This window comes from Elephas maximus, chromosome 3 (assembly GCF_024166365.1).
Source record: "Elephas maximus indicus isolate mEleMax1 chromosome 3, mEleMax1 primary haplotype, whole genome shotgun sequence".
Classification (NCBI taxonomy): domain Eukaryota; kingdom Metazoa; phylum Chordata; class Mammalia; order Proboscidea; family Elephantidae; genus Elephas; species Elephas maximus.
Window position 1 is genome coordinate 88564507 of NC_064821.1, and position 27866 is coordinate 88592372.

Below are 27866 nucleotides of genomic sequence, written 5' to 3' on the forward strand. Positions count from 1 at the left end.
TAGGGCTCTCATGAGGAAAAGGGGATGGTCCTGAGGGCCATGGCAGGGGGAAGTACTAGTCTGGCCCACCCCCACACTGAGCAGGCCCCAGACCGCAGTGTTCCAGCCACCATGGGGAAAGGGAGCATCAAAGAACACGGGCCATTTTAATTTGCACAAATTGAGTCATTCATCATTCAGCAATACTGAGTACCTACTTTACACTAGACGCTGGAGGTACAGACATGAATAAAGCAGAGTCCCTAAACTCAAGATGCTTACTCTGCAGTGGAGTTAGGGAGTATAAGACCTGTGGACATGTAAATAATAATCATAATGATGCAAGAAGTCTTGCAACTGAGGTAAGTATAAGGTGCAATGAGAATATAGTGAAGGAAGAACATTAAACTCCTTTAAACTCAGTGAAAGCTCCTGGGGGGGATATGATGCTTATTCAGGAACCTGAAGGATGAGTGTGAGCTTGCCAGCTAAAGGGCCTGGGAAACGGCCTTACATGCTATAAGGAATTTGCCAGGAGAACAAGCATGGTATATTTAGGGAACGGAACATGTAGACAGAGTACAGGGTGTGTTTGAAGAAGTGGTGAGCGATAAGCCTGGAAAGTAGGTCATAAGAAATCATGGGGGGTGTTGGGTCTTTAGCTCAGGAGCTTGCATTTTATCCTTAAGGCCACTTGGAACCATCAGAAAGTTTAGGCAAGAATGTGACGTGGTTGGATTTTCTTTTTTTTTTTTAAACCAACTTTATTGAGGTATAATGTACATAAAATATGTCCCTTTTGAGTGATACTGTTCAATGAGTTTCAACAAATATATATACCTGTATAATCACTGCCATAGAGAACATTTCTGTCACTTCAAAAAGTTCCCTTGTGCCCTTTTGCAGTCATTCCCCACCCTACTCCCAGGCAACTTTTCTTTCTTTAAAGAAACCTCTGCTTTCTTTCCCTGTGGGCAAGTTTCTTTTTTTCACAATTTCATATAAACGAAATCATATAGTATGTTCTGACTTCTTTTGGTCAGCATAATTTTTTTGGTGAGATTCATACATGTTTTTACATGCATCAGTAATTCATTCATATCCATTTGAGTAATATTTTATCAGGTTTACTTTTTTAAAAGGTTACTCTGGCTGCAACTTGGATAGTGAATTAGAAGAGAGGGCAGGAGGAGCAGGATAATCAGTATGGAGGCACTTAAAGTAATTCATGTAAAAGATAGGGTGGCCTGAATTAGGACAATGGTAGGAGAACAGAGAGGAAGAGGTGAATTAGAGAAATAGATACTCTGACCAGATAGGGGCTGAGGAAGCAAAAGGAGTTAAAAGGACTTCTAGGTCTGGCTTAGAGTATATCCAGATAGGTAGTAGTATAATTCTTCAAAATGGTGAGAATAGAGAGGAAAAAAAGCCAAGTTCAAAATGGAGGCTGCACCAGAGGGCCTCTCCCTCCAGAACATGAAGTCCATGATTAAGCACAGGCCTGGATTTGGATGCTGGCTTTCTATTCTTCCTACCTCTGTGACCATAGAAAGTCAGTGCATCACTGTGGGCCTTGATTTCGCCTGCAGGGTCATAGAGTTGTTCTAAGGGCTTAGCCCAGAGTATGGCACTTAATAGCACTCAGTAAATGGGTTCCTCATTATTATGTACGCTGCGCAGACAAGGGCTGTGCTCTGTTCCACATCGGATCTCCAGCCCCTAGCACACGGAAGGCATGCAGGAAGTGTTTGAGGACATGTACGCCTGCACAGCCCAGGGCTGGGAGCCAAAGCTCTTGTGACCCATAACTGAGTGTGTGCCAAGACTGCTATCTAGACTGGCCATGTGAACACGCTGGACGATGCCATCTGTTTGGGGGAAGGCTTGAGACTGGGTGAATAAGCTGAGCAATCTTGAACCCAAAAGCTCTGATCCTTTTTGCAGCATATACTTAGATGTTTAATCTGGAGGTGACCTCTGAGTCCGCCTCTCCCCATTCTCATGATCATGTTGTTTTTGTGTATTCAGGAGTAGGGGTGGTCCATCATAAAAAAAAAAAAGTCTTGTTCATCCCACTTTGGGTATATGCTGTAAAACCAGAAAGGCCAACAGCCTTCACTTGTAGCTCTCAGCACTGACTACCTTTCTCGCCTGATACAGGAGTTTGACCCTGAGGAGTTCTACCACCTGTTAGAAGCAGCTGAGGGCCACGCCAAAGAGGGACAAGGGATTAAATGTGACATTCCCCGCTACATCGTTAGCCAGCTGGGCCTTACACGTGATCCCCTAGAGGGTGAGCATGCTGCCTGGTGGCCAGCCCCATAGCCCACAGACTTGAACAGCAGGAAAGCAACTTGTAGAAGAGCCTTAGCTTGGATGTGGACACAGCACAGCATCGGGAGGACTATAGGAGGCACCCTACGTTCTTTGCCATTAAACAACCTTTCCTTTGGAATTGCTGTTTGCATCTGCCTGATACACTCCAACCTTGACCGCCTTGGGTCCAGCTGGGTTGGAATTGGAGCCCAAGGTCAAAAGAAGTCAACATAAAAGGACCACAATCACATTTTCAAAAATGGTCACCTCCTCTGCATGATTGCGTCTCCTGCTGGCCACTTTACGAGTCTTCTTGTGTCTTTGGGGTAGTTTGGGACTACACAGGGCATCAGAGGCTATCTCCATTCTTCTGGACTTCAGAATAGTTCCCTGTACAAACCATGGGCTTCCAAGTCCCTGGTATATAGTTGCCCTCCTCCTGCCTTCCCTGCTTCAGAGTAGAGTCTTGGCCAGCAGGATGGGGACTGGTAGCTCAGCCTTGGGCCCTGCTTTCCAGTAAATGTCCCAAGTCCCAAGAGAAGTTTTATAGAATATACCAAGCCCTGTGAATGGCACTGGACTCCTGGAAAGAGAGGTGGCAATATTATTTGGCTTGTTTCCTGATCCCAAAGCTGTGACAACACTGAGGATAGAGCCACAGGGCTAGATTTGCATCCAAGGCTAATGCAGAAAGCATTAACGCCTAACCTGCATGTACTTGTTGTGTGGTCTGAGGGGACTGCTGAAATGCCTGACATTGCCACGCACTTTCTCTTGTGTCTTTGCTTTGTCTCTAGAAATGGTCCAGTTGAGCAGCTATGACAGTCCTGACACTCCAGAGACAGATGATTCAGTTGAGGTAAAGACCCTGAACTCCTGCCATAATCCTGGAGCATGGGCACTGTGAAGCAAAAGACTGGGCCCTGCTTAAGAGAGCGTCTGATATAGCACGTCCTGAGGACACGGCTCAACTCTTCCCCAGGGCATGTAAAGGAGGGGTGGGTTACCTTCTGAGCAGGACTAGACAGGAGGCTGCAACAGAGCTAAAAGCTGAGCTGATGCTGTGGCCAAAGCTTCCCCCAAGTCTTTTCTCTTGTCTTTCAGGGCCGTGGGGCATCTGTACCATCTAAAAAGACACCCTCTGAAGAGGACTTTGAAACCATTAAGCTCATCAGTAATGGCGCCTATGGGTAAAGGCAGGGGTCAGGGTGTGGCCAGGACTGGAGCTAAATCAGCCCTTAGGCTCTTCCTTCTGGAAGTGGATGACACCCAGTCTTCTGGGCAGCAATGGACCCTCTCCCTCCTTGAAGCCTCCTGGAGAGGCACGGGCTCAGTTTCCTCTGACACCTGAGCGTTGTTTCTGTCCCAGGCAATACTCCCACCCCTCTTGGTAGCACTCCTTCCCTCCCTGAGCTCTGGGGAGGAGTTGAGCTGCGTCCTCAGGACCTGATAGATCAGGTCTCTTATCAGTTAGAAAATTTAAGAGCTTTATGGGCCAAACAGGCCCAGATTCTTCTCACTGATAAGCACCCCCCCCCCACACACACACACACACTGCCTCCTTGTTCGGTGCATTTGTAAGATGTGAGAGGCGGTGGCTTGGCCACCCCAGCTCTGGGTAGTGGCGAGCATAGCTCAGGTGCCAAGGGTCCACGGGGGATGGGATGGGCTGTGTTTCCCAGGGCCGTATTCCTGGTGCGGCACAAGTCTACCCGGCAGCGCTTTGCCATGAAGAAGATCAACAAGCAGAACCTGATCCTGCGGAACCAGATCCAGCAGGCCTTCGTGGAGCGTGACATACTGACTTTTGCCGAGAACCCCTTTGTGGTCAGCATGTTCTGCTCCTTTGAGACCAAGCGTCACCTGTGCATGGTGATGGAGTATGTCGAAGGTACTGAAGTCCCAGGGGAAAGTGGTCTAGCGTAAAGCCAAGGCATGATCTGAGACTTAGCCCTGAGCTGAGATCAGCAGCTTTGTATCGGGGTGAAGCTTCAGGGCCCAGCATCCCAAGCCCTCTTTGGCATTAGTTTCTGCCTCAGGATCTCAGAGACCTCTTGGCAATAGTGGTACGAGTCTCACTGCCTCTCACAGGGAGAGGCTTCTGGAGCAGTAACTAACCACAAGGGCTGCCCATGTCAGATGCTGTGAGAGGCACTCGGGCCAGGATGTGGCAGCCCAGCAGCTTTAGAAGCCTCCACCCTGGAGCCTGCTGGGGCCAAGCAGGAACATAGGAGGAGGTGGAGCCACAGAAACCCAGGATGAAGGGCTGGGAGGATTACATCTGGGCCTTCAGAAGAAAGGAAAGCCATTGCCCTGCCTGATGGCTATGGAGGGGATGCCCCTTGAAACCATGTAAAATACTCTAAGGATGGAGTAGAAGAGTAACACCCATGTGGGGTCCATCTAGGCCCAGCTCCAGAGAGGGCAGCAGCCCTGCCAGGGGCCCTCCCATTCCCGTCCTTACTGTTGTGCATAGCTTCCAAAGATATTTTGCCTAAGTCTTAAGGTTGAAGCTGAACAAAACTCCCCTTTTAATTCCGTGGGTACGTGCTGAGGGTTTCTAGTGTTACTTTATTCAGAAACTAAAGGGATGCCAGCATAAAGGAAATAAATGAATAAATGCTAAAGTCTCAGCCAAATATGTTTACAACATACAGGATTCCCATCTTAAAATACTTCAATCGTATCCCTACAAGTCAGTTTATTGGTAGAGAGGTCTGGCTTTCTTCCCTCTCTGGCCTGGATATTATCCCCTTGACGATCATTGGTAGATTCACCTAACTTTCCACTCCCCTCCACACTGTGTCCTCATCATGCCAGCAGCAGAGGGGCTAGAAACCTATTCTCTGGTAGCTTAGGGTATTCTGTGAAGCTGTCTCCTCTGGAGCCTCAGAGATTGCAAGCCTGGGCCCATCTAGAGCAGGGTGCAGCATCCTCCTCTCATGGTGGCCTGGGCTTGTTGCAGGGGGAGACTGTGCCACTCTGCTGAAGAACATTGGGGCCCTACCTGTGGACATGGTGCGTCTGTACTTCGCGGAAACCGTGCTGGCCCTGGAGTACTTGCACAACTATGGCATTGTGCACCGTGACCTCAAGCCTGACAAGTATGCTTTCTCTCTGAGTCCCTTGTCCTGGGTCTCCCTCTTGGGTCTCTAAATAAATAGAAGTAACATGGCATGTTTGAATGTGTTCCAGAATGGCTGCTAGGAAATGGTCCATCTAGGCCTACTATTCCAGCTCCCCGACCACCCCAAAGACCATTGCTAGAAAGATCTGGGAGGGGCATCAGAAGGCTTCAGTGACACAAAAGAGTCACTGAGGATCCCTGCTCAAGAAACCAAGCAGCAATATCTTGTAGATGGCTGAACAAGTACCCCAGCATTTACTGACACCTACTCTGTGCCAAGCACTATGTTGTGGCCTGGGAATATACATAGTTATAAATATAGTCCCTGGCCTGTAAAGCTTAAGTCTGGTATGGGACACAGAACTACACTATATGTGTACAGGCTGTTTCTAGGAGGACATTTGTCTGATGGAAAAAGGTGGGAGGAGCTTTCCAAAGCTGAGAAGGAGAAGCTGCAAAGGCACACAGGTGAGAAAACATGATGTGCTCAGGACCTACGCCTAGTGCAGCATGGGTGCCGCTTAGGTGCCTAGTCAGAGAACAGTAAGAAATAGCTAGGTAGGGACTAGATCATCAGGGGTCCTTTTGTTAGGAGTTTAGGTTTCATTTTAAAGGGACCTAGAGAGCCTTTGAAGAGCCTATTAACCAACCATGTGATAAAATGACATGCTCAAATTTTGTTCTAGGTTTAGGAAGATCACTGTGCCAGTGGAAAGAGACAGACCACTGCAGTAGACCAGGCCAAAGCCAGTAATGCCTGCCCCAGCACAGAGAGAATCGGGATGGTGAAGAGAGGAGATGGTGTTGGGCAGTAGAAAGGAAAATACAAAGTTGGGGGTAGAGGATGGAAAAGGAATCAAGAGGGCAGAAGTCTGGGATATCTTCCAGATTTCCAGCCTGGGGCTGGTGCACAGTGATAAGCCTCTGTAGTGGAAAGTGGCTTTCACAGTAGACAGACCTGAGTTCACATGGCCACTCCTCCTCTTGTTAACTCTGTGAGTTTGGGTCTGTTAATTAAACTTCTCCTGGCCTCATGTTCCCCCTCTCTCAAATGGGCATAATAATACCAACCTTTGTTGTGTTAGTTAAATTCTGTAAAATATTTTGGGGGCCAGAATATATCCAAAGCACTTCTCACAGAGCTTAGTAAGTAACAAATTGTTGTTTTTCACTGAGAAGAAGTTGAGTTTATAGGTTGGGAGGCATGGCTTTGTTTTGCATAGGTCGACTTTTACAGAGCCTATAAGACATTGGGGTGGTTGGGTCAGAGCCAAAGATACTGAATTTGGAATCATTAGAATAAAAGGGTGGTGGAGTGAAGTCTGGCACACAATGAAATGGCTCAGGCAGAGTACGTGGAGGGAGAAGAGAGAATTCTCTGTTGAGTGCTTATTACTAGTTTCTCCAACCAGTCCTCCTAGACAGGCCATGGACATGGAGCAGGATTACGCATCCCTTCCTCCTCTCCCTGAAAAAGGGGTTTGTGAGCCTCTCAAGTGAGGAGAAGGGACCAGGAGTGACCAGGGCAACAACTATAGGATGAGACTGATCACTCTGTAAAAAAATTCTATTCCTCACGTGGCCGATACCTGCCCCAGTATAGAATTTAATTGAAGACAAAGAAGAGAAGTGGAATTGGGGGAAATGGGTGAAAGGCAAGTCAGTTGCGTGTGCAGAATGCAGTACTCACAAAGCCAGAGCTATTTACCATTTCAGAAACGCCTGTCTCCCTGCTGAAGCTGCCCTATTTATGCCCCACAGGCCCCCAGAGAAACCTGTGTGAGAGAGTTTGGCATGTGCTTAAATCAGCACTCTTGAAAGCCAGGAAATAACTCCATGATTTTGTTTCTCCAATCTCCCAGCCTCCTGATTACATCCATGGGGCACATCAAGCTCACTGACTTTGGACTCTCTAAAATTGGCCTCATGAGCCTGACGACAAATTTATACGAAGGCCACATTGAAAAGGATGCTCGGGAGTTCCTAGACAAGCAGGTGAGGGAGAATGGTTGGCACCTTAGCAGTCGAATTTCAGACCTCAGAATAAGGACCTGGAGCCCCGTGCTCACCCTATGCTAGATTTTAAAAGACTGGGAGCTTCTCTCTTTTTCACCTTTTTATTCTAGGGAGGTACTGAGTTAGGGGGCACATTTGGAGAACAGGATGGGCCATGAGAATCATATGGATCTAAAATCCAAAGCCATCTTTTTCCTTAGGGTTTGGAGAAAATGGGTGCTGCAACCACTGACACAGAGTGATGTGAGATTGGCCCTGCACCTCCCACCCGGAGTCCAGGGCTGTAACTACTGACATTTACAGGCTGCTGTTAGATCAACCCCGAGCCTCCCACCCAGAGTCCAGGGCAAGCCTCTCCCAGGGCCTGCTGTTTGTAGAGCACAGCTCCAGATCCCCATCAGGCTGTGGTCCAGCTTCCTCAAACTGACCTCTGGATGTCCCTTGATTTGACGTTTTTGTTTGTGACTATTCTTAAGTCCCTGTAGTAGTCCTGTGACTGGTAGGGTCTGTCCCTTAGGGAGACTGGAGGCCAGTCATGGGGACCAGATGCCAGGGGAAGTATTGAGGGCTCAGGGAGTGTGGGTTCCTAGCTACGATGGAATGTTGCAGAAATACATAAACTTATGCTATCGACAGTCCCAACCCTGGTTCCCTGGGGCTCCTGTTGATCTTGTTTATTAACTAAGGTGAGCTGAGTCTTCATTCAGAGACTTCTTTGCTTCCGAAGTGGGCACATCCCCACCCCTCCAGCCGTTATGCCAGTGAGCTGCCTCAGGAGGCTGTATCAACCTGGTTTCTCTGCGCCCAGGTATGCGGAACTCCCGAATATATTGCACCTGAGGTAATCCTGCGCCAGGGCTATGGGAAGCCAGTGGACTGGTGGGCCATGGGCATAATCCTGTATGAATTCCTGGTGGGTTGCGTTCCTTTCTTTGGAGACACTCCGGAGGAGCTCTTTGGCCAAGTGATCAGTGGTAGGTACCATTACCCTGGCCCACTGGGGAGGGAGTCTGAACCTACAAATATGATTTATGCTTGCATCTTAGTGGGGGGTGTGTGTGTATGTGTATATATCCCTATGTGTCTCCTGAGGCTTGTCCAGTGTTTGTGTTCATGTATCCCTCATGTGTGCATGGGTGTACATGCGTTATATATGTGTAATATGTAATAACCTGTGAGTATGAGGGGTGTGTGTGTGTGAGTGTATGGAGCAAAAAGGCAGGGTAAGCTAGAGCCTCAGGACAAGGGAAGTCAGTACTTTGCAGTGACCACTTTGGATCAAAGAGCAAGCCATGGTCCAGGGCATGTGACATCCCTTAGGAGGGGTGAGATCTATAGAACTTATGGAAATGGTGTCCCAAGCAAGGCTTTCAAGGGTTCTGGGCCAGGCCTTCTATGCCTGCCTTCCAAGACCCTTCTCTCGCCCACTCCTTCAAACTTTTCTCTCATCCCTGATGACTCCTCAGATGAGATTGTATGGCCTGAGGGTGATGATGCACTGCCCCCAGACGCCCAAGACCTCACCTCCAAACTGCTTCACCAGAACCCTCTTGAGAGGCTGGGCACAGGTAGGACAGACCCACTGACCTTTCTCACTACTGCGGAAGGGGGGGAAGGGCAGCTGAGTCTGTGCAGCCTGGAGGTGAACCTTCAGGTGGGGATAGGCCCTGTGGGTCCTGAAACTCTGCCCTGCTCCCTGTAGGCAGAGAGAAAGGTGCTTGAGCTAAGAGCTCCAGGTCTAGCCTTTCAAGGTCTGAGTTCTCACTTGCTGACCTGGACTCCACACAGCTCATCCCACCCCATGGCCCATGCCCGCCCTGTTCACAGGCAGCGCCTCTGAGGTGAAGCAGCACCCATTCTTTATGGGTCTGGACTGGACAGGACTTCTTCGCCAGAAAGCTGAATTTATCCCTCAGCTAGAGTCAGAGGATGATACCAGCTACTTTGACAGTAAGGCCTCCAGGGTGAGGTGGGGTGGGGTGGGAGTCCTACCAGTTGGCTCAGAAACACATCCCCTGACCTTGGCATCAGGACCCCACTGAGATCTGATAGGGTCACAAGGAGGCTACCACCAGGGTACTCTGAAGGGGACTAACTATTCTGTGTGTCTGGCCCAGCCCGCTCAGAGCGATACCACCACATTGATTCAGAGGACGAGGAGGATGTGAGTGAGGATGGCTGCCTCGAGATTCGCCAGTTCTCTTCCTGCTCTCCAAGGTTCAGCAAGGTGCGGCTGAGGGCAGGCCCAGGCTGGGCAGAACAGACTGGAGGATTGGGAGAAGAGGCCTGGGGCAGGCTGGGGAGGTGGTGATGGGGCCATCTCTAGAAAAGAGGTGCAGAGGGCTGGGGCTGCATATGGCAGGTGCTTCTAGAACCACTGCAGGCCCTGACACAGAAGGTACCAGGGCAAGGCCAGGTCAGGCCAGCGGAATAGCTTCCCCAAATGTTCAACTAGTGCGTGCTGGTGAAGGCAGGTGGCGGGGAGGGGAGAGCTGGCTCAAATTCCTGGGTTTCAAGTATCCAGGATTCATCCTTGCACCAGGCGGGGTGGGGGGTGTCTGCTGGAGACCCTCCCCTGTGCCCCCCCCCCCCGCCTCCAGGTGTACAGTAGCTTGGAGCGGCTCTCTCTGCTCGAGGAGCACCACACACCACCCCCTACCAAGCGCAGCCTGAGTGAGGAGAAGGAGGACCGCTCAGACGGCCTAGGAGGGCTGAAGGGCCGAGCCCGCAGCTGGGTGATTGGCTCCCCTGAGATGTGAGTACCTAGAGCTCACCCAGGGTGGGCAGCACAGCCTCCATCAGTTGCTACCAATCATGGGAGGAGTGCCAGTGGCAGTGAGGGGACATTCACTAGGGCAGCAGCCTGGTGGGAGGGGGGACACCGTCCGGGCCATCTCACCCCAGGTCTTGTGCCTCACAGATTGCGGAAACGGCTTTCAGTGTCCGAGTCATCCCACACAGAGAGTGACTCAAGCCCTCCACTGACAGTGCGGCGCCGCTGCTCAGGCCTCCTGGATGTGCCCCGCTTCCCTGAGGGCCCTGAGGAGGCTAGCAGCACCCCTAGGAGGCAGCAGCGGGAGGGTACATGGCTTGTGACACCCCCATCTGGAGAGGGGGTATCTGGGCCTGTCCCTGAGCGGCCAGTGGAGCAGCCGCTGAAGCTAGATGAGGAGTCTGCTGGCCAGAGCAGCGGTTCCAGTCCAGGTATGGCCCAGTCGGTGGCCGAAAAGGCCAGGGCTGGGGGAAGCTGCAGAGAGGGAGGCTCAGCAGCACTGGGAGTCTCATTGCTCACTTGGGCCCACAGCCACAGAGACCCGAGGAGGATGTGCGACACCGCAGCTGGCTGAGGGAGCCACAGCCAAGGCCATCAGTGACCTGGCTGCCCGCAGGGCCCGCCACCGGCTGCTCTCTGGGGACTCTATAGAGAAGCGCACTGCCCGCCCCATCAACAAAGTGATCAAGTCTGCCTCAGCCACAGCTCTCTCCCTCCTCATTCCTGCGGGTGAGCCCCTAGGGAACAAGGGCAAAACTCTCCAGAGAGGGACTTTCGAATCTCTGCAGACCTGCAGCAAGGGTCTGCGTGTAGCAGATGTGTGTGTATGTGTGTTGAGGAGCAAGCATCGGGAGACCATATGTCCCTGCGTGTCCCTTTATTAATGGACTAGAGGCCTGCGAAGGTATGCATTGGTGTCCAGGGCTGTCTGTGCATGTCCAGAGGCAGGACAGGGTAGTGTAACAAGTTTAGGCTCTGAAGGCAGAGCATGTAACACTCAAATGACTCTTGACCCTGAGCAAGTTGCTTAACCCACCAGGCTTCAAGCTCCTCGCAAAAAATGCGAATAATAATAATAGCTACCTCGTAGGATAATTGTGGCATTAAATGTGTATGAACAGCTCATATAGTCCCTGAAAAATACATGGTCAGCACTCAGTAAATGCTAGCTGCCAACCCTCTCACTCCTCCACCACCACCCGGGGATCTCTTTGGGCCTGGGCACATGAGCAGGATTTGCCAGTCAAGTGCTGTGGGGAAGATGGGACTGGACGCAGGGTCTGTCTGTAACTGGAGCTGGTGCTGGGACAGCAGCCTCCACAGCAGCTGCGCTGGGAGCACGGCAGGTCAGGCCACTCGGACCTGCTAAGTCCTGGCTTTCCCTCCTCCAGAGCATCACACCTGCTCGCCATTGGCCAGTCCCATGTCCCCCCATTCCCAGTCGTCCAACCCATCGTCCAGGGACTCTTCTCCAAGCCGGGACTTCTCGCCGGCCCTGGGCAGCTTGAGGCCCCCCATCATCATCCACCGAGCTGGAAAGAAATACGGCTTCACCCTGAGGGCCATCCGTGTCTACATGGGCGACTCAGATGTCTACACTGTGCACCATATGGTGTGGGTACGTCTGGCTGTCCAGACCTGTGTCCCGGCATCACCTTCCCCTTAGTGGGGTCTATTTACCCCTGCTTCCGTCCCTGCCCACACTACCCTCAAGGCATCAAGGGTGGGGGTAGGGGAATCACCACTTGGCGAGCAGAACCAGGCCCACAGCTCAGGCTCAGGCTCCAGGCTGAGGACAGTTTTCTCCCTGGGGCAGCATGTGGAGGACGGAGGTCCAGCCAGTGAGGCAGGACTTCGTCAGGGTGACCTCATCACTCACGTCAACGGGGAGCCTGTGCAAGGGCTGGTGCACACAGAGGTGGTGGAGCTGATCCTGAAGGTTAGTGCTGGGTATGGCTGTGCGCTGTGGTCTGGCCATGGGGGGAGGAGAGCCGGGCTCACTGAGAACAGCTGCACGTACACACACAACTTGGGTGTAGCCACAGCACAGTGTGTTCTCCAGAAGACAGCACCCTCACTGACCAAGGCCCAGGGTCCTTCTGAGCTGGGGGTAGGACTGGGGAACAGGACAGATGAGTCTCTTCTCTACCTTCCTTCACCCTGGATCACTCTGGGGCTCCAGAGCCATTTCATAGTCCGTCAAAAGGGCAGATAGGTCTGTGGTTCAGAAACATTGATTCAGGGCTAAAGCTGGAGCTGCAGTGTTCCCATGTCCAGGGGCAAAGGCAGGGGTAAGGACGTGGCCACCGTCTCAGCCTGTGCCTCACACTCTGCTCCCCAGAGTGGAAACAAGGTCTCTATTTCAACAACACCTCTGGAGAACACGTCCATTAAAGTGGGACCAGCCCGGAAGGGCAGCTACAAGGCCAAGATGGCCCGAAGGAGCAAGCGGAGCCGGGGCAAGGATGGACAAGAGAGGTGAGCCGGCCTTAGCCCAGAGAGTCTGTACCAGACCACCTTGGAGCCAGTGTGTGCTGGGCTCCCCAGTCCTGGGCCCAGTGTAAGCATGTCAGACCACCTTTGCCCTAACCTCTACAGCAGGAAAAGGAGCTCCCTGTTCCGGAAGATCACCAAGCAGGCATCCCTGCTCCACACCAGCCGCAGCCTTTCTTCCCTCAACCGCTCCTTGTCATCAGGGGAGAGTGGGCCAGGCTCTCCAACACACAGCCACAGCCTTTCCCCCCGATCCCCTACTCAGGGCTACCGGGTGACCCCTGATGCTGTGCATTCAGGTATGAAGGGTTTTTGCAGGTCACAGAAACAGTCCCTGGGAGGTAGTAACGTGCCTGCCCCTCTCTGCTTTTCTCAGACCCCACCCGCTGAACAGCAAAATCTTTGGGAGGGGTGGTTGACTTTGTTTCCGTAGCCTGGGCTCTGGTGCACTGGTGAGGTAACCTTGACCGGTCATTCCAGGGCCGGTCATTCCAGGGCTAGGCCCTGTCTTGCCCCTCAGTCACTTTTAACAACTAACACTGTTCTACCCTTCTCTCTCTGTCTGTGCAAAGTGGGAGGGAATTCATCACAGAGCAGCTCCCCCAGCTCCAGTGTGCCCAGTTCCCCAGCTGGCTCTGGGCACACACGGCCCAGCTCCCTGCACGGTCTGGCACCCAAGCTCCAACGCCAGTACCGCTCTCCACGGCGCAAGTCAGCAGGCAGCATCCCCCTGTCACCACTGGCTCACACCCCGTCTCCACCACCACCAGCAGCTTCACCCCAGCGTTCTCCATCACCCCTGTCCGGCCATGGTGCCCAGGCCTTCCCCACCAAGCTTCACTCATCGCCACCCCTAGGCAGGCAACTCTCGCGACCCAAGAGTGTGGAGCCACCCCGCTCGCCACTGCTTAAGAGGGTACAGTCAGCTGAGAAACTGGCGGCTGCTCTTGCTGCTTCTGAGAAGAAGCTAGCCACTTCTCACAAGCATAGCCTTGACCTGCCCCACCCAGAGCTGAAGAAGGAACTCACACCCAGGGAAGTCAGCCCTCTGGAGGTAGTTGGAACCAGGAGTGTGCTGTCCGGGAAGGGGGCACTTCCAGGGAAGGGGGTGCTGCAGCCTGCTCCCTCATGGGCTCTGGGTACCCTCCGGCAGGACCGGGCTGAACGGAGAGAGTCACTACAGAAGCAAGAAGCCATCCGTGAGGTAGACTCCTCAGAGGATGACACCGATGAAGGGCCTGAAAACAGTAAGGGCATACGGGAGCCGAGCTTGGCACCTAGCCCAGAAGTGGGCCAGAATCTACCCCTCAGAGGAGCAGAGGGTGGGGAAGAGGGTGCCTTCTTGCCCACTGACCCCAAGAGTCAGGGCCCAGTGGCCCCAGATCTATTGACAGGGGTCACTCTGGGGCCTCCCAGAATAGAGGGCCCCAGTGCCCCCCAGAGGTGGCTTGGGAGCCTGAAAGCTTCTGAGGAGGCTGCCATCACCTCCTCACCAGCCCCCAGCCTGGGTAGGGCTGGACCCGCAGACCCCATCTCCACGGAAGGCTGCTGGAAGGCCCAGCGCTTCCACACCCAGGCACTAACAGCACTTTGCCCCAGCTCTTCAGGACTCATCCCCATCAGTTGCTCTGACACTTCCTCCACCCCTGGGGAGCCAAGCCCATGGTCCTGGAAATTTCTTACTGAGGGCCTAGAGAAGGCATCCCCAAGTAGAAAGGCAATGATGGAAGTTGGGCCAGCCAGCCCCCAGGATTTGGAAACCACAGCTCCAGCCCACCCTGAGAACCTGTCTTCCAGGCAGGAAGGGAAGTCACAGCTACCTAGTGCTCCTGGACTGGCCCATTCACCTTGTAAGTTTCCCAGCCGTAGTTGGCTATGGGAGCCTGGATGTCTACAAGTAGAGAAAGAGGAGCCGGAGGCAGCCCTTGGCATCACCAAAGTGCCTGATTCCTCAGGTGACAGTAAGCAGGATGCTCCATGCAGAGGCTGCCCACACACCCAAGAGCCTCGGCCCAGCCGGTTCCCGAGAGGCCAAGAACCAGGGGGCCCTCAGAAATATCAGGACTTGGCATTGGCACCTGATGAGCTTTTAAAGCAAACTTAACAGTTGTCTGACTTTTCTTGCACTGAGACCTGTGTAATACAAGCTCTTGGAAACCATCTTGATGTCTTTGGCTTTCTTCCTTTCTCCATTCAACACATGTAGTCTAGATCCTGTGTTCCTGCTGGGATCATAGTTGTGATAAGACAGTTTCCACCCTCAGAAGAGGGACACCTAACCAAGGCTGGGTTCCCAGAGACTATGACATCAGAGCTCAAACCTGAAGGATAGGTTATAGGTAGTAGTTTGCTGGGGATAGCAGAGTGAGGGTTAAGAAAGAATGTTCCAGCAAAGAGCACAGCATATTCCATACACGTGGTATATTCAAGAAACCAAAAATAATTCAAAGTGAAAATGGGCCTAGAGGTCTTCCAGGAGTTTATACATTTTCTGGAAGTGATAGAGATCTAGAGAAGGCCATGTAACAAATAACACTCCTACTTTATAGATGAGGCAATTCAGTTTTTCAGAGGTTAAGTAACTCCCCCAAGGTCATACAAGCTTGGACAGAGCTGGGATTAGAACCTGGGTCCCTTTTGACTCCAGAACCCAAGAACTTGCTACTTCTTTCTAACTTGGTGTGCCTCTTGGCCAAGAAATAAGGACAAATGGAGAGAGGTAAAGAGTTCAGCTCTTGTATGGGTTTGGAACTGAGGGAAATCTAGAAACAAGAAATTTCAGAAGTATCAACAGTAACACATCAATGAACACTAACATTTAAGGCACGCACACACAAAAAGAAAAAGCAGAAGAGAATCATAAAATCTAAAGAGTTTTTAAGCGGAGAGAGAAATAGTTAAAATGTTGCGGTCAGGTGAGGCGAGAGCAGAAACTGCATACTGAATTTAGTAATAAGGCTTTGTTAGGAGATGGACATTGCTGAGGTGTGCAATGTCCAGTGGCTAGAATTGCCCTTGTGGGAGGGTGGGTGGTGTGGATGGTAGGGAAACGAGGAGCACATCAGTGGGGCCAGGTGTGAATGGAACTGCAGAATGTTGGGAGTGAGGCGGTCACACAAGTGGGGAGCTGGGCTATGGTGGGCTAAAAGAAGAGTGCCTCGTGGTGATGGAGAACCTGCAAAACTGCTTTCCTGCACCAGTAGTCCCACAAACCAGTGCCTAAGTCTGAAGGAGAAGCTTCAAGGGGCCTGGAGACAGGAAAATGCCTCTGGGTGCCTTATGCATACGTGCACTGCTCTTTGTCGCTCTGCGCAAGAAGGCTGTGGCCACCAGAGGGCACGCTCCACCCACTCTGACAGGGCCTTTAGCTTCCAGTCCCCTCTTCAACTTCCTTCTTCCTCTTAAGACGTTCATTGATAGCAGATCCTAGGCCTGCGGATTCTGGGTATTGGGAACGCAGGTCACAGGCTGCTGCCAAGAGGACTCCAGGGGGAGGACTGGGAATGAGCGTCTCACAATGTCAGGATCTGGTTGGAAGTGTGACATCCTCAGATGAAGAGAAGGACAGCAGCTCATGGGAGGAAGGAACTGAAAAAGGGGTTAGAAATGTAGGGTGTGGTTTTGCTTTTGTTTTCTTTAACAAAACATTTACCATTTCAACATTTTTTACATACGCAATTTAGTGACATTAGTTACATTCATGTGCAACCATCGCCACTGTCTGGTATGTGGGTGTTTATTTTTTGTCACAATGACACATTTGGAGGTGGGGCGGGCACAGAGATGCTAAGCATTCTGCAACGCATACAGCAACTGCCCCAAGCACCAGCGGTGTTCCCCTTGAGAAACCTTGGACTGGGGTTACCCTCGTGGGGAGTGTGGTGTTTCTGAAAGGTAACTTGCAAGGAGATGGCATAATCAGATTTGAGGTTTAGGAAGATTACTCTGGCTCCAGTGTAGTGTAGAGACTAGAGCAGCAGACCAGAGAGAAAGGGATGTAGTGAACAGTTCACGGTGGTCTGAACGAGGACAGTATCAGTGAGGAGGTAATACCAGTCTGGAAAGAAGGCGGGAAAGTGAGAGGAGCTGGACACCTCAATTGGGGAGCCATCAGCGAATAAATGGTAATTAAAGCTTTCGGAGTAGATGTGGATTGTACAGGGAATGTGTAGAACGAGAAGGGAAGAAGGCCCAACATCACTGGCTGGAGTAGGGTGGCCGTGGGGCAGTGAAAAGAGAATTGAAGTGGGAGATGATACCCTGAACCAGAGACTGAGCTGGATAAAACGTGAGCCCCAATTCCAGTGTGACAGAGGCAATGGGGCCTGTAGGTCTGGTAGCAGGAAGTTGGAGGGCTTGTCTGATGATCCATTTTCTATGAAGGAGAGGGTGAGATCTTTGAGAATGATGAAATAGTAAGTTTAAGGAAAGGGGGGAGGGTTTGAAATAGCTAACGATGGAAATGAGAGAGAGCTGACTCAGAATGACCACTGAGCAGCAATAACCAACTTTTTCAGGCACTTATGCTCCACTCTTTTAAGCTCCTTATACATATTTATTTACTCCTCACATACCTCTATGAAGTAGTTATTATCAGCCCCATTTTACAGATTAGGAAATTGAAGCAACAAAACATTAACTTGCCCAAAATGAAGCCAGATTCCAACTCAAGCATTCTGACTCCAGAGCTCAAAATCTTAACCACTACTCTCAGAGATTAGAGGTCTCGAAGTTGTCTTGGCACAACTCAGGCATCTGTGTATTCTCCAGCCTGTCAGCCTGGACATGTGAACTGGAAAAGGAGCAATTGCGGTGATTCCCGGCTAAGGCTGTCTTCTCCATCATAGTCTTTCTTGCAACCAACAGAAATTGAATCTGATTAACTTGTAGGCAGAAATGGAATCAGTAAGAGGATATGGGGTAGTTCATGGGACTGAGAGGAGACTAAAAAACAGGCTCCAGAAAGGAGCATTAAGTAATAACGAGGGGTCGGGCAGCAGCAACATTCTGGCCAAGGAGGCCTCCACTTTTGGTCACTGCCAGACCAACCACCACTGCCACGAACCCAGTCTCATCAGCCCTCCCCGTTGGCATCGCTTGCTCAAATTCTGAGTCGTAGGTGAGGACATCTGTTTAGCCAAGCCCTGACCAGCTGTCTGGGCCCCCACAGTACTCTGTAGCAAAGAGAGATGAGGTCCTGCTTCCTACCAAGGGGCACACAATGGAGAAATCCCTAAAATTAGGCCAGATGCTGGGCAGCCTAAACGACAAACGTGTACTGCAGTCTTAATGACACTGAATCGGTGAGGCCCACTGGTCCAGGCTAGACAGGGAAGAATGTAAAGCCATAGATAAGAGGTACATCCTGGGAAGGAGTGAATCTGAAGGACAAGGAAAGTGGTTAAATAGTGGGATGTTTGGGTCTTATATTTCAATCATTCGGCAAAAAATTTACTCAGTGCTCGGCCCCAAGGATAAAAGGACGAACAAAAAGAGATGTGAACCCTTCTCATAGAGTAATGGGAAAGACAGACATTCATCTTATGGTCAGAAAAGCAGATGGATAAACAGATCGGTAAGGGTTGAGAGGGAAAAGAACATAGTAACCTAACAAGGCAACCTGACCTAGACTAGGAAAGGCTTTCCTAAGGAAATGACCCTTGAACTAAGATCAGAAAAGTATGAGATGAAGCTAGAGAGGTTGAGAGAAACTAGACCATTTTAAAATTTACTCTAAGAGCAATAGAAAGTTCTTTAATGGTCTTACGCATGTTCAGATTTTTACTTTGAAAAGACTCAGAGGCTATAAGAATGGATTGAAGGCGGGAGGAATGGAAGAAGGGAAGCCTTCCAAGTATCAAGGTAAGAGAGAGATAGTAGTGAGGCAGTGAAGCTGGAGAGAAGTGGTGTGTTTCAGTGATATTCAGAGGGTATAAAAGACAGAATCTGGTGGTGGGTTTTAGGCAGACATGAAGCAGAGAAATATGTCATGGGTAACGACTATATTTCTGACTTACATAGCCAGATATATTATATTTCCATTCACCGAAATAGAAGAGAACCAAAAGGCTAGGGGTGACCTGCATTCAATATGCTGAATATGAGGGACCTTCCAATAGAGATCTAGGTGGGACACAAATAATTACGTGTGGATAAAACTGCCAGGGAAAAAAGCATAAGTGAGAAGAGGGCCAGAGGATGGACCTGTCTAGGAAACTTAAAAGGAACAGAGATGTAGGAGGAAAACTAGATGAATGAGTTGTCAGACCCAACGGACAAGTGTTTCGTGGAGGACGCAGTCACTGCAGACATCGAAGACAGGAAGAGCACTTCCAGGTAGTGGTGGAACCTGTACTGAAATGCTTGAGGAAATGAAGACAAATTTAGACAACTCTTTTAAAAGATTTGGCTTTGAAGGGGAGAAAAGAGATAAAGGGATATGGGACTGAGATAGGATTGGGGAAATGGGATAAGAGACATCCAACTATGTTTAAATGTCAACGGGGATGATCAAGTTGAGAGGAAATAATAGTGAAAGAACTGATAGATCATATGAAATTCCTGAGAAGGCAAGAAAAAATAGGATTTAAAATACATGTGGAGGGACTGGCTTTAGTTGGGGGAAGGCTACCTTTTGTAATTTAACAGGGGTGAGGAGGTACATGGATATAGACAGGTTTGTAGGTTTGGGGGTGGGAAGGTGAGGGGCATTCACAGCCAAGCATACATTTTCTCTGTGAAGTAAACAAAAAGTTTGAAGTGCCTGTGGAAACCCAAGGCCCCGCATGAAGACATTCAGCTCCTGGGCTGGAGATAGGAATTTGAACATCCTCAGCATAGAAGTGGAAGCTGTCAACTCTTGGGATTAGGAGAGATAATCCATAGTTCCTAGCAGCGGTCTTGGGGGTGCTGTGTAGCTAAACAGTGTTGGGGAGAAGGGGCGTAGGTAAGGTCATTTAGAACCACAGACTGTTGTTCCTGTCCCCAATCTTGTTTTGTAATGGAGTACACAGCTGGGTGGGGCCTGAGAGACATGGCTGAGAGCTGCAATGTCCCTTGCAACTAGAGGTTTGCACAACCAGAGGTTTTCACAACTGGAGGTTTTCACACATTTGCTCATTATATTCCCAACAGGCAGGAATCTCAACAAAGCACAAGGCAGGTGAGTAACAAGGGCCCGGGGCAGTAACAGTAGACTGAGTCTATTCCCTCTGCCCCCAGAGTAGAACATGGAGATGCTTGATTTCCAGGCAAAAAGAGGTGATGAAAACCAGCAAACCGGGCTTTCTAAAAATTGGCAGTAGATGGATTGGGTAGGAAATGGCTCTCAGAGTTAACTTTCCCAGAGTCAGTTTCTGAGTTTCCCTGTGTCCTGTGTTGAATGGACAGGACTCCAGCAGCATGCCTGTTGGGTTAGCTTCTTGTTGGAGGGGAGAAGAGGACAGCCTCCGATGGCCCCAGTTCATCGTAAGGATCAGTCTTTTAGTGCTCCTGGGAGAGAAGGTTTGGGTGATTCAAGGGCTTTCAACATCCCAGTCGTCTTCCCTCTTGCCCCACTCTCCAGCCCATCCCACCATCACATGAGGACAATAAGGTGTTTTATTGCAATGTCTTTATTGCATTACTAGAGCAAGTTGGCCAAACTGTCCCCTCTTGAGGAAGGTAAACAAAAAGACCAAAAAATATCTCCCTCACCTTCCCCCCGCCCTTCCCCACAACTGCACAGCAATGTCTGAACACAACTGGTGACAAGAACAATTTGCAAAAGTGGTCTAGGAACTACATTATGAACTGTCCCAACACAAGACACACAGTTGGCTTCCTTGTGAATCAGGTATTTTTACATAAACTACATGAATTTTTTTGACTACATCAAAGACAACAGAACAGGTTTTTCACAAGTAACAACAGGGCACCAACATCACATGCTGGAATTTGTAAGGAAACAACATTGTTTGTCACAAGTGACTAGAGCTAAAGCAAGGCTGAGCAGCTGGCAGCAGAGGGCCCAGCTAGGCCTCCACCTGGACCCTCTGGCTTCTGAGGCCACTGAAGCCTCACAGATGCCTACTCTGGGATGTTAACTGGCAGCAGAGACCACCTTAGAAACCAAGCATGGCCCAGATCTGCTTCTTGTCCCAAGAGGACCCATGAGGCTGGTTTCTTGCACCAATAAGAGGAGACCCATGGAAGACACCACATTGGCTCTCAAAGCTTCTTCAAAGCTCATGAGGTCCAAAGACCCAGGGAGCAAGTGGGAAGTCCCACAAAGGTTTCAGGGGAGGTGGGTGTATTAGGAAGCCCTCGGCCTTTGCCATAGAGTGGTAAGGATATAGCCAGCCTGCACAGGCCTGGGCCATGGCCAAGGTTTGGCATCTCTGGCAAGGTGGAGGACAGCATTGTTAAGACCTGTGCCCGACTATCCCTGAGGTCCTCCCGTGTTGGTGGTTGGCCTTCCTAGCCAAGAAAACACTGAGCCCCTCCTTCAGCTCCAAGATCTACCCCTACAGTGGGATCTGGTCTTGGTCTGTCCCCTTACCTTCTGCCTTGGTGGGGCTGTGGTTAACATGCCAGAAGGGATAGTCGCAGGGCCCAGATCATGGGACAGGACACAGAGGTAGACTCAGACCTGCTCCCAAGACCATGGGGCAAAGGAGCTGCATACTGCCCTTACACACACACACACGGCTCAGTGGTTACTAGGCTGGCCTCTACGCCATTTTCCACTGGCTCGGTATCAAGCAAATCATGTGGCAACTGGTCAGAAAAGATATCTTCCAACTTCTCAAAGGATCCCTGGGTCTTAGATCCCACAAAGCAATAAACTAAAAAATGAAAAACAGGAAAGAAAAAAAACAAAGGAATGTAGGACAGGAAATAAAAGCAGCCCTTCTCCATAAGCCAGCCAATGGGTAGATAATAAGATGGTGCTTGCTCTGTAGCTGCCCTCCCCAATGTCTACCTGCTAAGGTGCAGGCACAAGGTCCAACATTACAGGCATATATTCTTATTCCCATTTTAGTTGATTTTAAGAGACATTCAGCACACACTAAAATTTTAGTACCAGAAAGGAGAATTCTTTGTACCCAATCTTGAGCACCCACCTGCTTAAACAGGTTCAACACCAGGTGCAAGGCCATCCAGGTGTGCCCAGCAGCAACTGGCTTGGTATCACCCAGTAAAACTTTCAGAAAAATTTCAACCTGGCAATTTGAAGGGAAGGGTGTGCAACTGGCTGGCTGTCAGTTAAGAGCTTAAGTCAGGAGAGTGACAGTGAGTAGGGGTTCATTTGTCCCTGTCTCTGACCCAACCCTGAAACTGCAATTTAACCAAGGAAAAGCCAAAGATACGCTTTCCTTCCCAGCCTCATCACTAAGAACTGGAGGTTTTTCCAAAAATTTTAATCCACATCTATTTCTACATTATGGTCCATTCTAGGCCTCATCACCAAGGTAAGTGCTCAGTGAAAGCAATATCTGTTCTTCTTCCACTCCTAAAACGAGAGCTTCCCTAGCCATAAGCCTTATGCACCAAGATCCAGACACTGGCTCGTCTAAATCAGCCAGGATGCCTGACTGCACAGCTTTACGCTCAAACAGCTGATTCATTCTGAGCCTATTATGGTTCCAGGGTTGGCTCAGAGACAGATGGACTCTATCTGTCAAATGAGTGTTGACAACTGGGGGTGGGGCACAATGCAGACAGGAGTAGATGCCTGCCCTACTCCATTCGCCTAGCTTCACTCAGCTAGAAGGCTTAAACCACATGGAGCAGAAGATTCCTGGCCTAAAATCAGGGTCGATGGAGCATGAGGACAGACCGTGCACATTGTCTTAATAGCAGGACCACAAAAAAAGACAAAGAGAAAAGCTTCTAGATGGCTCTTATTAACAGTTTGAACTCTAAGCCATCCTCTCCTCTTTCTGCAAAAGCTTCAGAAATTAATGTGCTCCTGTGGTAAGACCCTCACCCTGGACTCCAGCACTTCGGAGTCTGCATTTACTGAGGTCCCTGTCCACAATCTGCCCCCCTTCCTGCTATAGCCATAGCCACCTATGGTTCTCTAAGCCCCATCCAGCAGAGGAGGAAGAGATAAAGAGAAATTAAACCATGTGTACTGTTTCTGCAGGGTCTTTAAACTTGGGGAAGCACATGTAAAAATGTTGTTCTATATCATTATTTGGTATATTCAAGTCATCTAAAAGCACTGGATTGCACCTTTTCTTTACTCATACAAACAAGTTACAAAGGTTTCAAACAAGAGATCATTCTTTAGACTAAGGAAACACCACAAAAGCACCAACTTCATTTTATGATTCAAAGCTCACCATCTCCACAAAAAAAACACTATTCTTCATCTCCAAAATACAAGGGCAGGGCAGAACAAGTTGCACTGACCAATTTAGTGTTTGCAAAAACTCATACATTCTAGTTATCCTTTTATTTTCAAGTTTTGGTATAGAAGTGTGCATTCAGATACTACGGCTGCCTTTCCCATCAGGCCTTAGACCAGCAACAAACATGGTTTTGGTGGAATCGATTTGGTTCCTACACATAATGCTTCTATAGAGGGAGGAGCTAGGGGCTACTGAAGCCTAAATTATGTTGGTAAGAAATAAAGTACCTTCACTTGAAGGTTTCCTCCCCTTGGTTTAGACTCCTTAAATGAAATCCCAAGCTTCCCCATTTTCCTTTGGTTGCCTTTTTCACCAAATCCCATGCTACCACAGAACCAAAAGAGCCTTCTTTTTTTTTTTTTTTTTTTTGAGGGGCAGTAGGGTGGAGTGGGGAGTTCATATGTATCCTAAGAGAGACTGCCAGATGAGGACAGAACTCCTGGCGAGCCAGGCCCCTGCTGCACTCTCGAAGACCAAAAGAAGACATGGATTCTTCAGAGGGTTCCAATAACCCCCACCCAAGCCTAATGTGTTCTGTTGAGGGTGACTGGCTGAACAAAACAAAAACCCCAATAAAACAAACTTTCCAAAAAACGACATCTGCTTCCAGCTTAGTATGTCAGTGCAGTGGCATGGCTGAGTACCAGGGAACCATACCCCTTCTTCCCCAACCCTGGCCGGCTGCTGCTCGGTCTCCACTTCACATTCACAGAATCACTTCTTGTGCAAAACAAGCAGTCTACGTAGAAAGAATGCCCTCATAGTCTAATAAAAACTGTAGAAAAGACTGCTAGAGAGCCACCTCTCTTCCCATCCCCTTTATCTGCAGAGCGATGGCATCTGTGCGTGGACAGGGTAGGCGAGCCTGACATTGAGGGAGTCGTTGTGCTGAACAAGGGATGTCTGCTGGTAATGGAGCACGAGCTCCTTCAGGGAGCTGTACAGGTTGTAGGGCTCCGCAAAGCCATAGCCCCGAGCAGTGCTGTAGATCACACAGTGCTTCACTTCCCCATCGGCACTGCAGAGATACAACACACAAACAGCACGGGGAAAATGTTAAGGAAGGTAACAACATAAAACACCAAAACCAAACCCAGTGCCATTGAGTCAATTCCAACTCGTAGTGATCCCATAGGGCTTCCAAGGCTGTAAATCTCTATGGAAGCAGACTCTCTCACAGCTGCTGGTGGTTTCAAACCACTGACCTTTTGGTTAGCAGTCTATTGCTTTAACCATTGCACCGCCACTAAACCCCCAAAAAAAAAAAAAAACACCCACTGCCGTCGAGTCGATTCCGACTCATAGCGACCCTATAGGACAGAGTAGAACTGCCCCATAGTTTCCAAGGAGCACCTGGCGGATTCGAACTGCTGACCTTTTGGTTAGCAGCTGTAGCACTTAACCACTACACCACCAGGGTTTCCCACTTTGCACCACTAGGGCTCCATAATGGCCAAAAGTCTGAAAGCACTGTTACACAAAGGAAGAGAAGTGTTTTCTAGATCAGACAAAACTTGCAATACATCACATGCAGGTGTGTGCTCCCAACCCCCCAGATACAGTCACGGCCACAGAAATATCCTTTATTTCCCATCAAGAGCTGGTAGAGCTAAAATGGATGGCTGCAATTAATCACTCAGCTCTAGATCCTCATTAGGCAAGAATGCACTGGAGAGGAGCAGAACAAATCAAATTTCTTTCTTTTTTTGAGTGTATAATTCAGTGATTTTTAGTATATTCACAGATACGTACAACTATCATCACTAATTCCAGAATATTCTCGTCACCCCCCCCCCAAAAAAACACCACTTACCCCTCAGCAGTCAATCCTCATTTTCTGACTCCCCCAGCCCCCAGCAACCACTAACATACTTTGTCTTTATGGATTTGCCTGTTCTGGACATTTCATATAAATGGAATCATACAATACATGGCCTTTGTGTCTGGCTTCTTTCATTTAGCACACTGTTTTCAAGGTTTGTTCATGTGGGAGCTTGTATCAGAACTTCATTTCTTTTTATGGCTGAATAATACTCCATTCTAAGGTATACCATATTTGGTTTATCCATTCATCCACTAATGCACATTTGGGTTGTTTCCTCTTTGGGGTTATTACAAACAATGATGTTCTGAACATTCACATACAAGTTTTTGTGTTGACATATGTTTTCATTTTCCTTGTGTAGATACCTAAAAGTTGAATTGCTGACTCATATGGTAATTCTATGTTTGACTTTTTTGAGGAACTGCCAAACTGTTTTTTATAAAGTGGCTGCACCATTTACATTCCCACCAGCAGTGTATGAGGGTTCCAATATCTCCACATCCTTGCCAACACTTGTTAGTGTCTTTTTTATTTAAACCATCTTGTTGTGGTTTTGGTTTGCATTTCCCTAACTAATAATGTTGAGCATGTTTTCATGTTTACGGGCCACTTGTACATCTTCTTTGGAGAAATGTCTGTTCACATCCTTTGCCCAGTTTTTCACTAGGCTGCTGTCTTCTTGAGCTGTAAGAGTTCTTTATGTATTCTGGATTTGTTGTTGTTGAGTGTGATCAAGTCAATTTTTGACTCATAGAGGCCCCATGTGACATAGTAGAACCACCCCACAGGGTTTTCTTAGCTGTCATCTTTACAGCAGAAGATCACCATGTCTTTCTCCCACAGAGCTACTGGATGGGTTTGAACCGCCAACCTTTTGGTTGGCAGCCAAGCACTTAAAACACTGTACCACCAGGGCTCCTTGTATTCTGGATACCAAAACCCATTGCTGTTGAGTTGATTCAATTCATAGTGACCATACAGGACACAGGAGAACTGCCCTATAGGGTTTTCTTGACTGTAATCTTTACGGAAGCAGATCACAAGGTCTTCCTCCCGTGCAACGGCAGGTGGAGTTCAAACTGCTGACTTTTCAGTTAGCAACCAAGCGCTTAGCAACTGTGCTACCAAGGCTCCTTTATATTCTGCATACTAGCTCCTTATCAAATACAGTGAAACCTATAAAAGCTGGAACTCAACAGGACTCCTTTGTTCGTCCAGGTCTCGAAAGTTTTCCGTCTTTGACAGGGTGAGGTCTAACCACTTTTCTATCGTTTTGTATTAAGAATTCTACCCCACAATCAAAAGAACCAAACCTGCTGCCATCGAGTCGATTCCAACTCATACCAACCCTATAGTACAGAGTAGAACTGCCCCATAGGGTTTCCAAGGAGCGCCTGGTGGATTTGAACTACCAACCTTTTTGGTTAGCAGCCATAGCTCTTAACCACACCACCAGGGTTCTACCTCACAAACACCCAGAAAGTGTTTCTTTTTAATTTTATAGAACTGGAAAAGAAATTAAACCATTTTTATAATTTACAGGTTTATTCAAATGAGACGTACATATACTATTCAAACAAAGATATGAGTAAAATTCACTTTTTAATAGAAACATCTAACATCAACTGTTGAGTTTTGGTTTTCTGTTGAAATTATTGAAACAAATTTCTAAGTCCATAGCCTTATCAAAAAACCCTTGGTCTCTTTTAACTTTTCCAAATTCCATCAAAGCCTTTACAGAGCTGAAAACTTGTGTTTGACTTAAAGGCTCAGGCATTTCTAATACTAGGTCTTCATCATCTTCATCATTGTCATCTTTAGAGTCCACATTTTCTTGCAGGTCTATATCGTCCATTTCTGTGGCAATTTCTTTGTCTATATCAATATAAGATGCAGCACTAACCCTATTTTCTGAAACACCACTATAAATGTCATTTATTGAGTCCTGAACCTGCATGATGTTATCATGTTCAATAACTGTTTCATTTTGTATACTACAGCCACTGCCCAGTAAGAAACCACAGTTCTTAAAGCATTTTCTTATGGTTTCTTCCTTAATCATTTTGATTGACTGGTTAAGAAGTGAAATTGGATCAAGGACACTGATTTTCCCCAAACTCCTTGGTGCCATCTTGCACATCTCAATGTTGCAATCACTTTTTGAAGTAATCCCTTCCTGTAGTTTACTTCATTATTTTGGGTAATGCCATTATCTAGAGATTATAGGAATCACATTGTGGATGGTGGAAAAAAATTAATATTGGACAGGAGCAGTGATCAATGGCAAGTAGCACTGTCAATAAACAAAAGAATGCTTTGATTTTGTTTTTTCATGCTATTGTTAAGTTTATTTAAAAACTTTGTAAATTGCTCCCATCTTCCAATTTTTTTTATTCCAATTCCATTCTATTGAAAGCTGATTTAATTTTGACATTCTTGAAGCATCTTGAAGCAAGTTTCTCACCCAATTACCCATGGTTTCTCAAACGTCCAATCCATAAATGTGGTCAAGAGGACAGTAAGCCACTCTTTTGAAAACCGACCCCAGAACATTTTTCCCCCTTCATTTTCAGGATCCTGGTGGCATAGTGGTTCAGAGCTACGGCTGCTAAACAAAAGGTTGGCAGTTAGAATCCAGCTGGCACTCCTTGGAAGCCCTATGGGACTGTTCTACTCTGTCTTATAGGGTCGCTATGAGTCAGAATCGACTTGATGGTAACGGGTTTGGTTTTTTTTTTTTTGTATTAGACATAGGAAGCCTCGCGGCACAGTGGTTAAGAGCTCAGCTGTTAACCACAAGGTCAGCAGTTTGAATCCACCAGCCGTTCCTTGGAAACCCTATGAGACAGCTCTACTCTGTCCTATAGGGTCACTATGAGACGGAATCAACTGCAAATAGATTAGTGTCATCGGCGTTTGCAATGTCTTTAGAATCATATC

At 48.7% G+C, this 27866-nt stretch overlaps 2 protein-coding genes across 9 annotated transcripts in view; one reads left to right on the forward strand and one right to left on the reverse strand.

Annotated features, from left to right (window-relative positions):
- MAST2 (microtubule associated serine/threonine kinase 2) overlaps positions 1–14864 on the forward strand; it is a 252812-nt gene extending 237948 nt beyond the window's left edge. For 6 of the 7 annotated variants that reach the window (XM_049879167.1, XM_049879168.1, XM_049879170.1 and 3 more), the window contains 18 exons: positions 2140–2272; positions 3093–3154; positions 3400–3485; positions 3978–4186; positions 5261–5399; positions 7285–7417; positions 8247–8412; positions 8905–9006; positions 9266–9388; positions 9556–9665; positions 10039–10193; positions 10359–10642; positions 10743–10940; positions 11603–11829; positions 12028–12150; positions 12553–12689; positions 12810–13003; positions 13277–14864. In XM_049879167.1, the coding sequence (XP_049735124.1) occupies positions 2140–2272; positions 3093–3154; positions 3400–3485; positions 3978–4186; positions 5261–5399; positions 7285–7417; positions 8247–8412; positions 8905–9006; positions 9266–9388; positions 9556–9665; positions 10039–10193; positions 10359–10642; positions 10743–10940; positions 11603–11829; positions 12028–12150; positions 12553–12689; positions 12810–13003; positions 13277–14808 (4113 nt within the window). In that variant the 3' untranslated portion in view covers positions 14809–14864. The remainder of the gene's footprint in view (positions 1–2139; positions 2273–3092; positions 3155–3399; positions 3486–3977; positions 4187–5260; positions 5400–7284; positions 7418–8246; positions 8413–8904; positions 9007–9265; positions 9389–9555; positions 9666–10038; positions 10194–10358; positions 10643–10742; positions 10941–11602; positions 11830–12027; positions 12151–12552; positions 12690–12809; positions 13004–13276) is intronic. The other variant, XM_049879169.1, reaches the window with a different exon arrangement.
- A 5594-nt stretch (positions 14865–20458) lies between these two features.
- The window catches only part of PIK3R3 (phosphoinositide-3-kinase regulatory subunit 3), a 170750-nt gene continuing 163342 nt past the window's right edge, over positions 20459–27866 (reverse strand). The window contains exon 10 of one of the 2 annotated variants that reach the window (XM_049879176.1): positions 20459–24119. In XM_049879176.1, coding sequence (XP_049735133.1) covers positions 23921–24119 — 199 coding nt within the window. In that variant the 3' untranslated portion in view covers positions 20459–23920. The remainder of the gene's footprint in view (positions 24120–27866) is intronic. The other variant, XM_049879175.1, reaches the window with a different exon arrangement.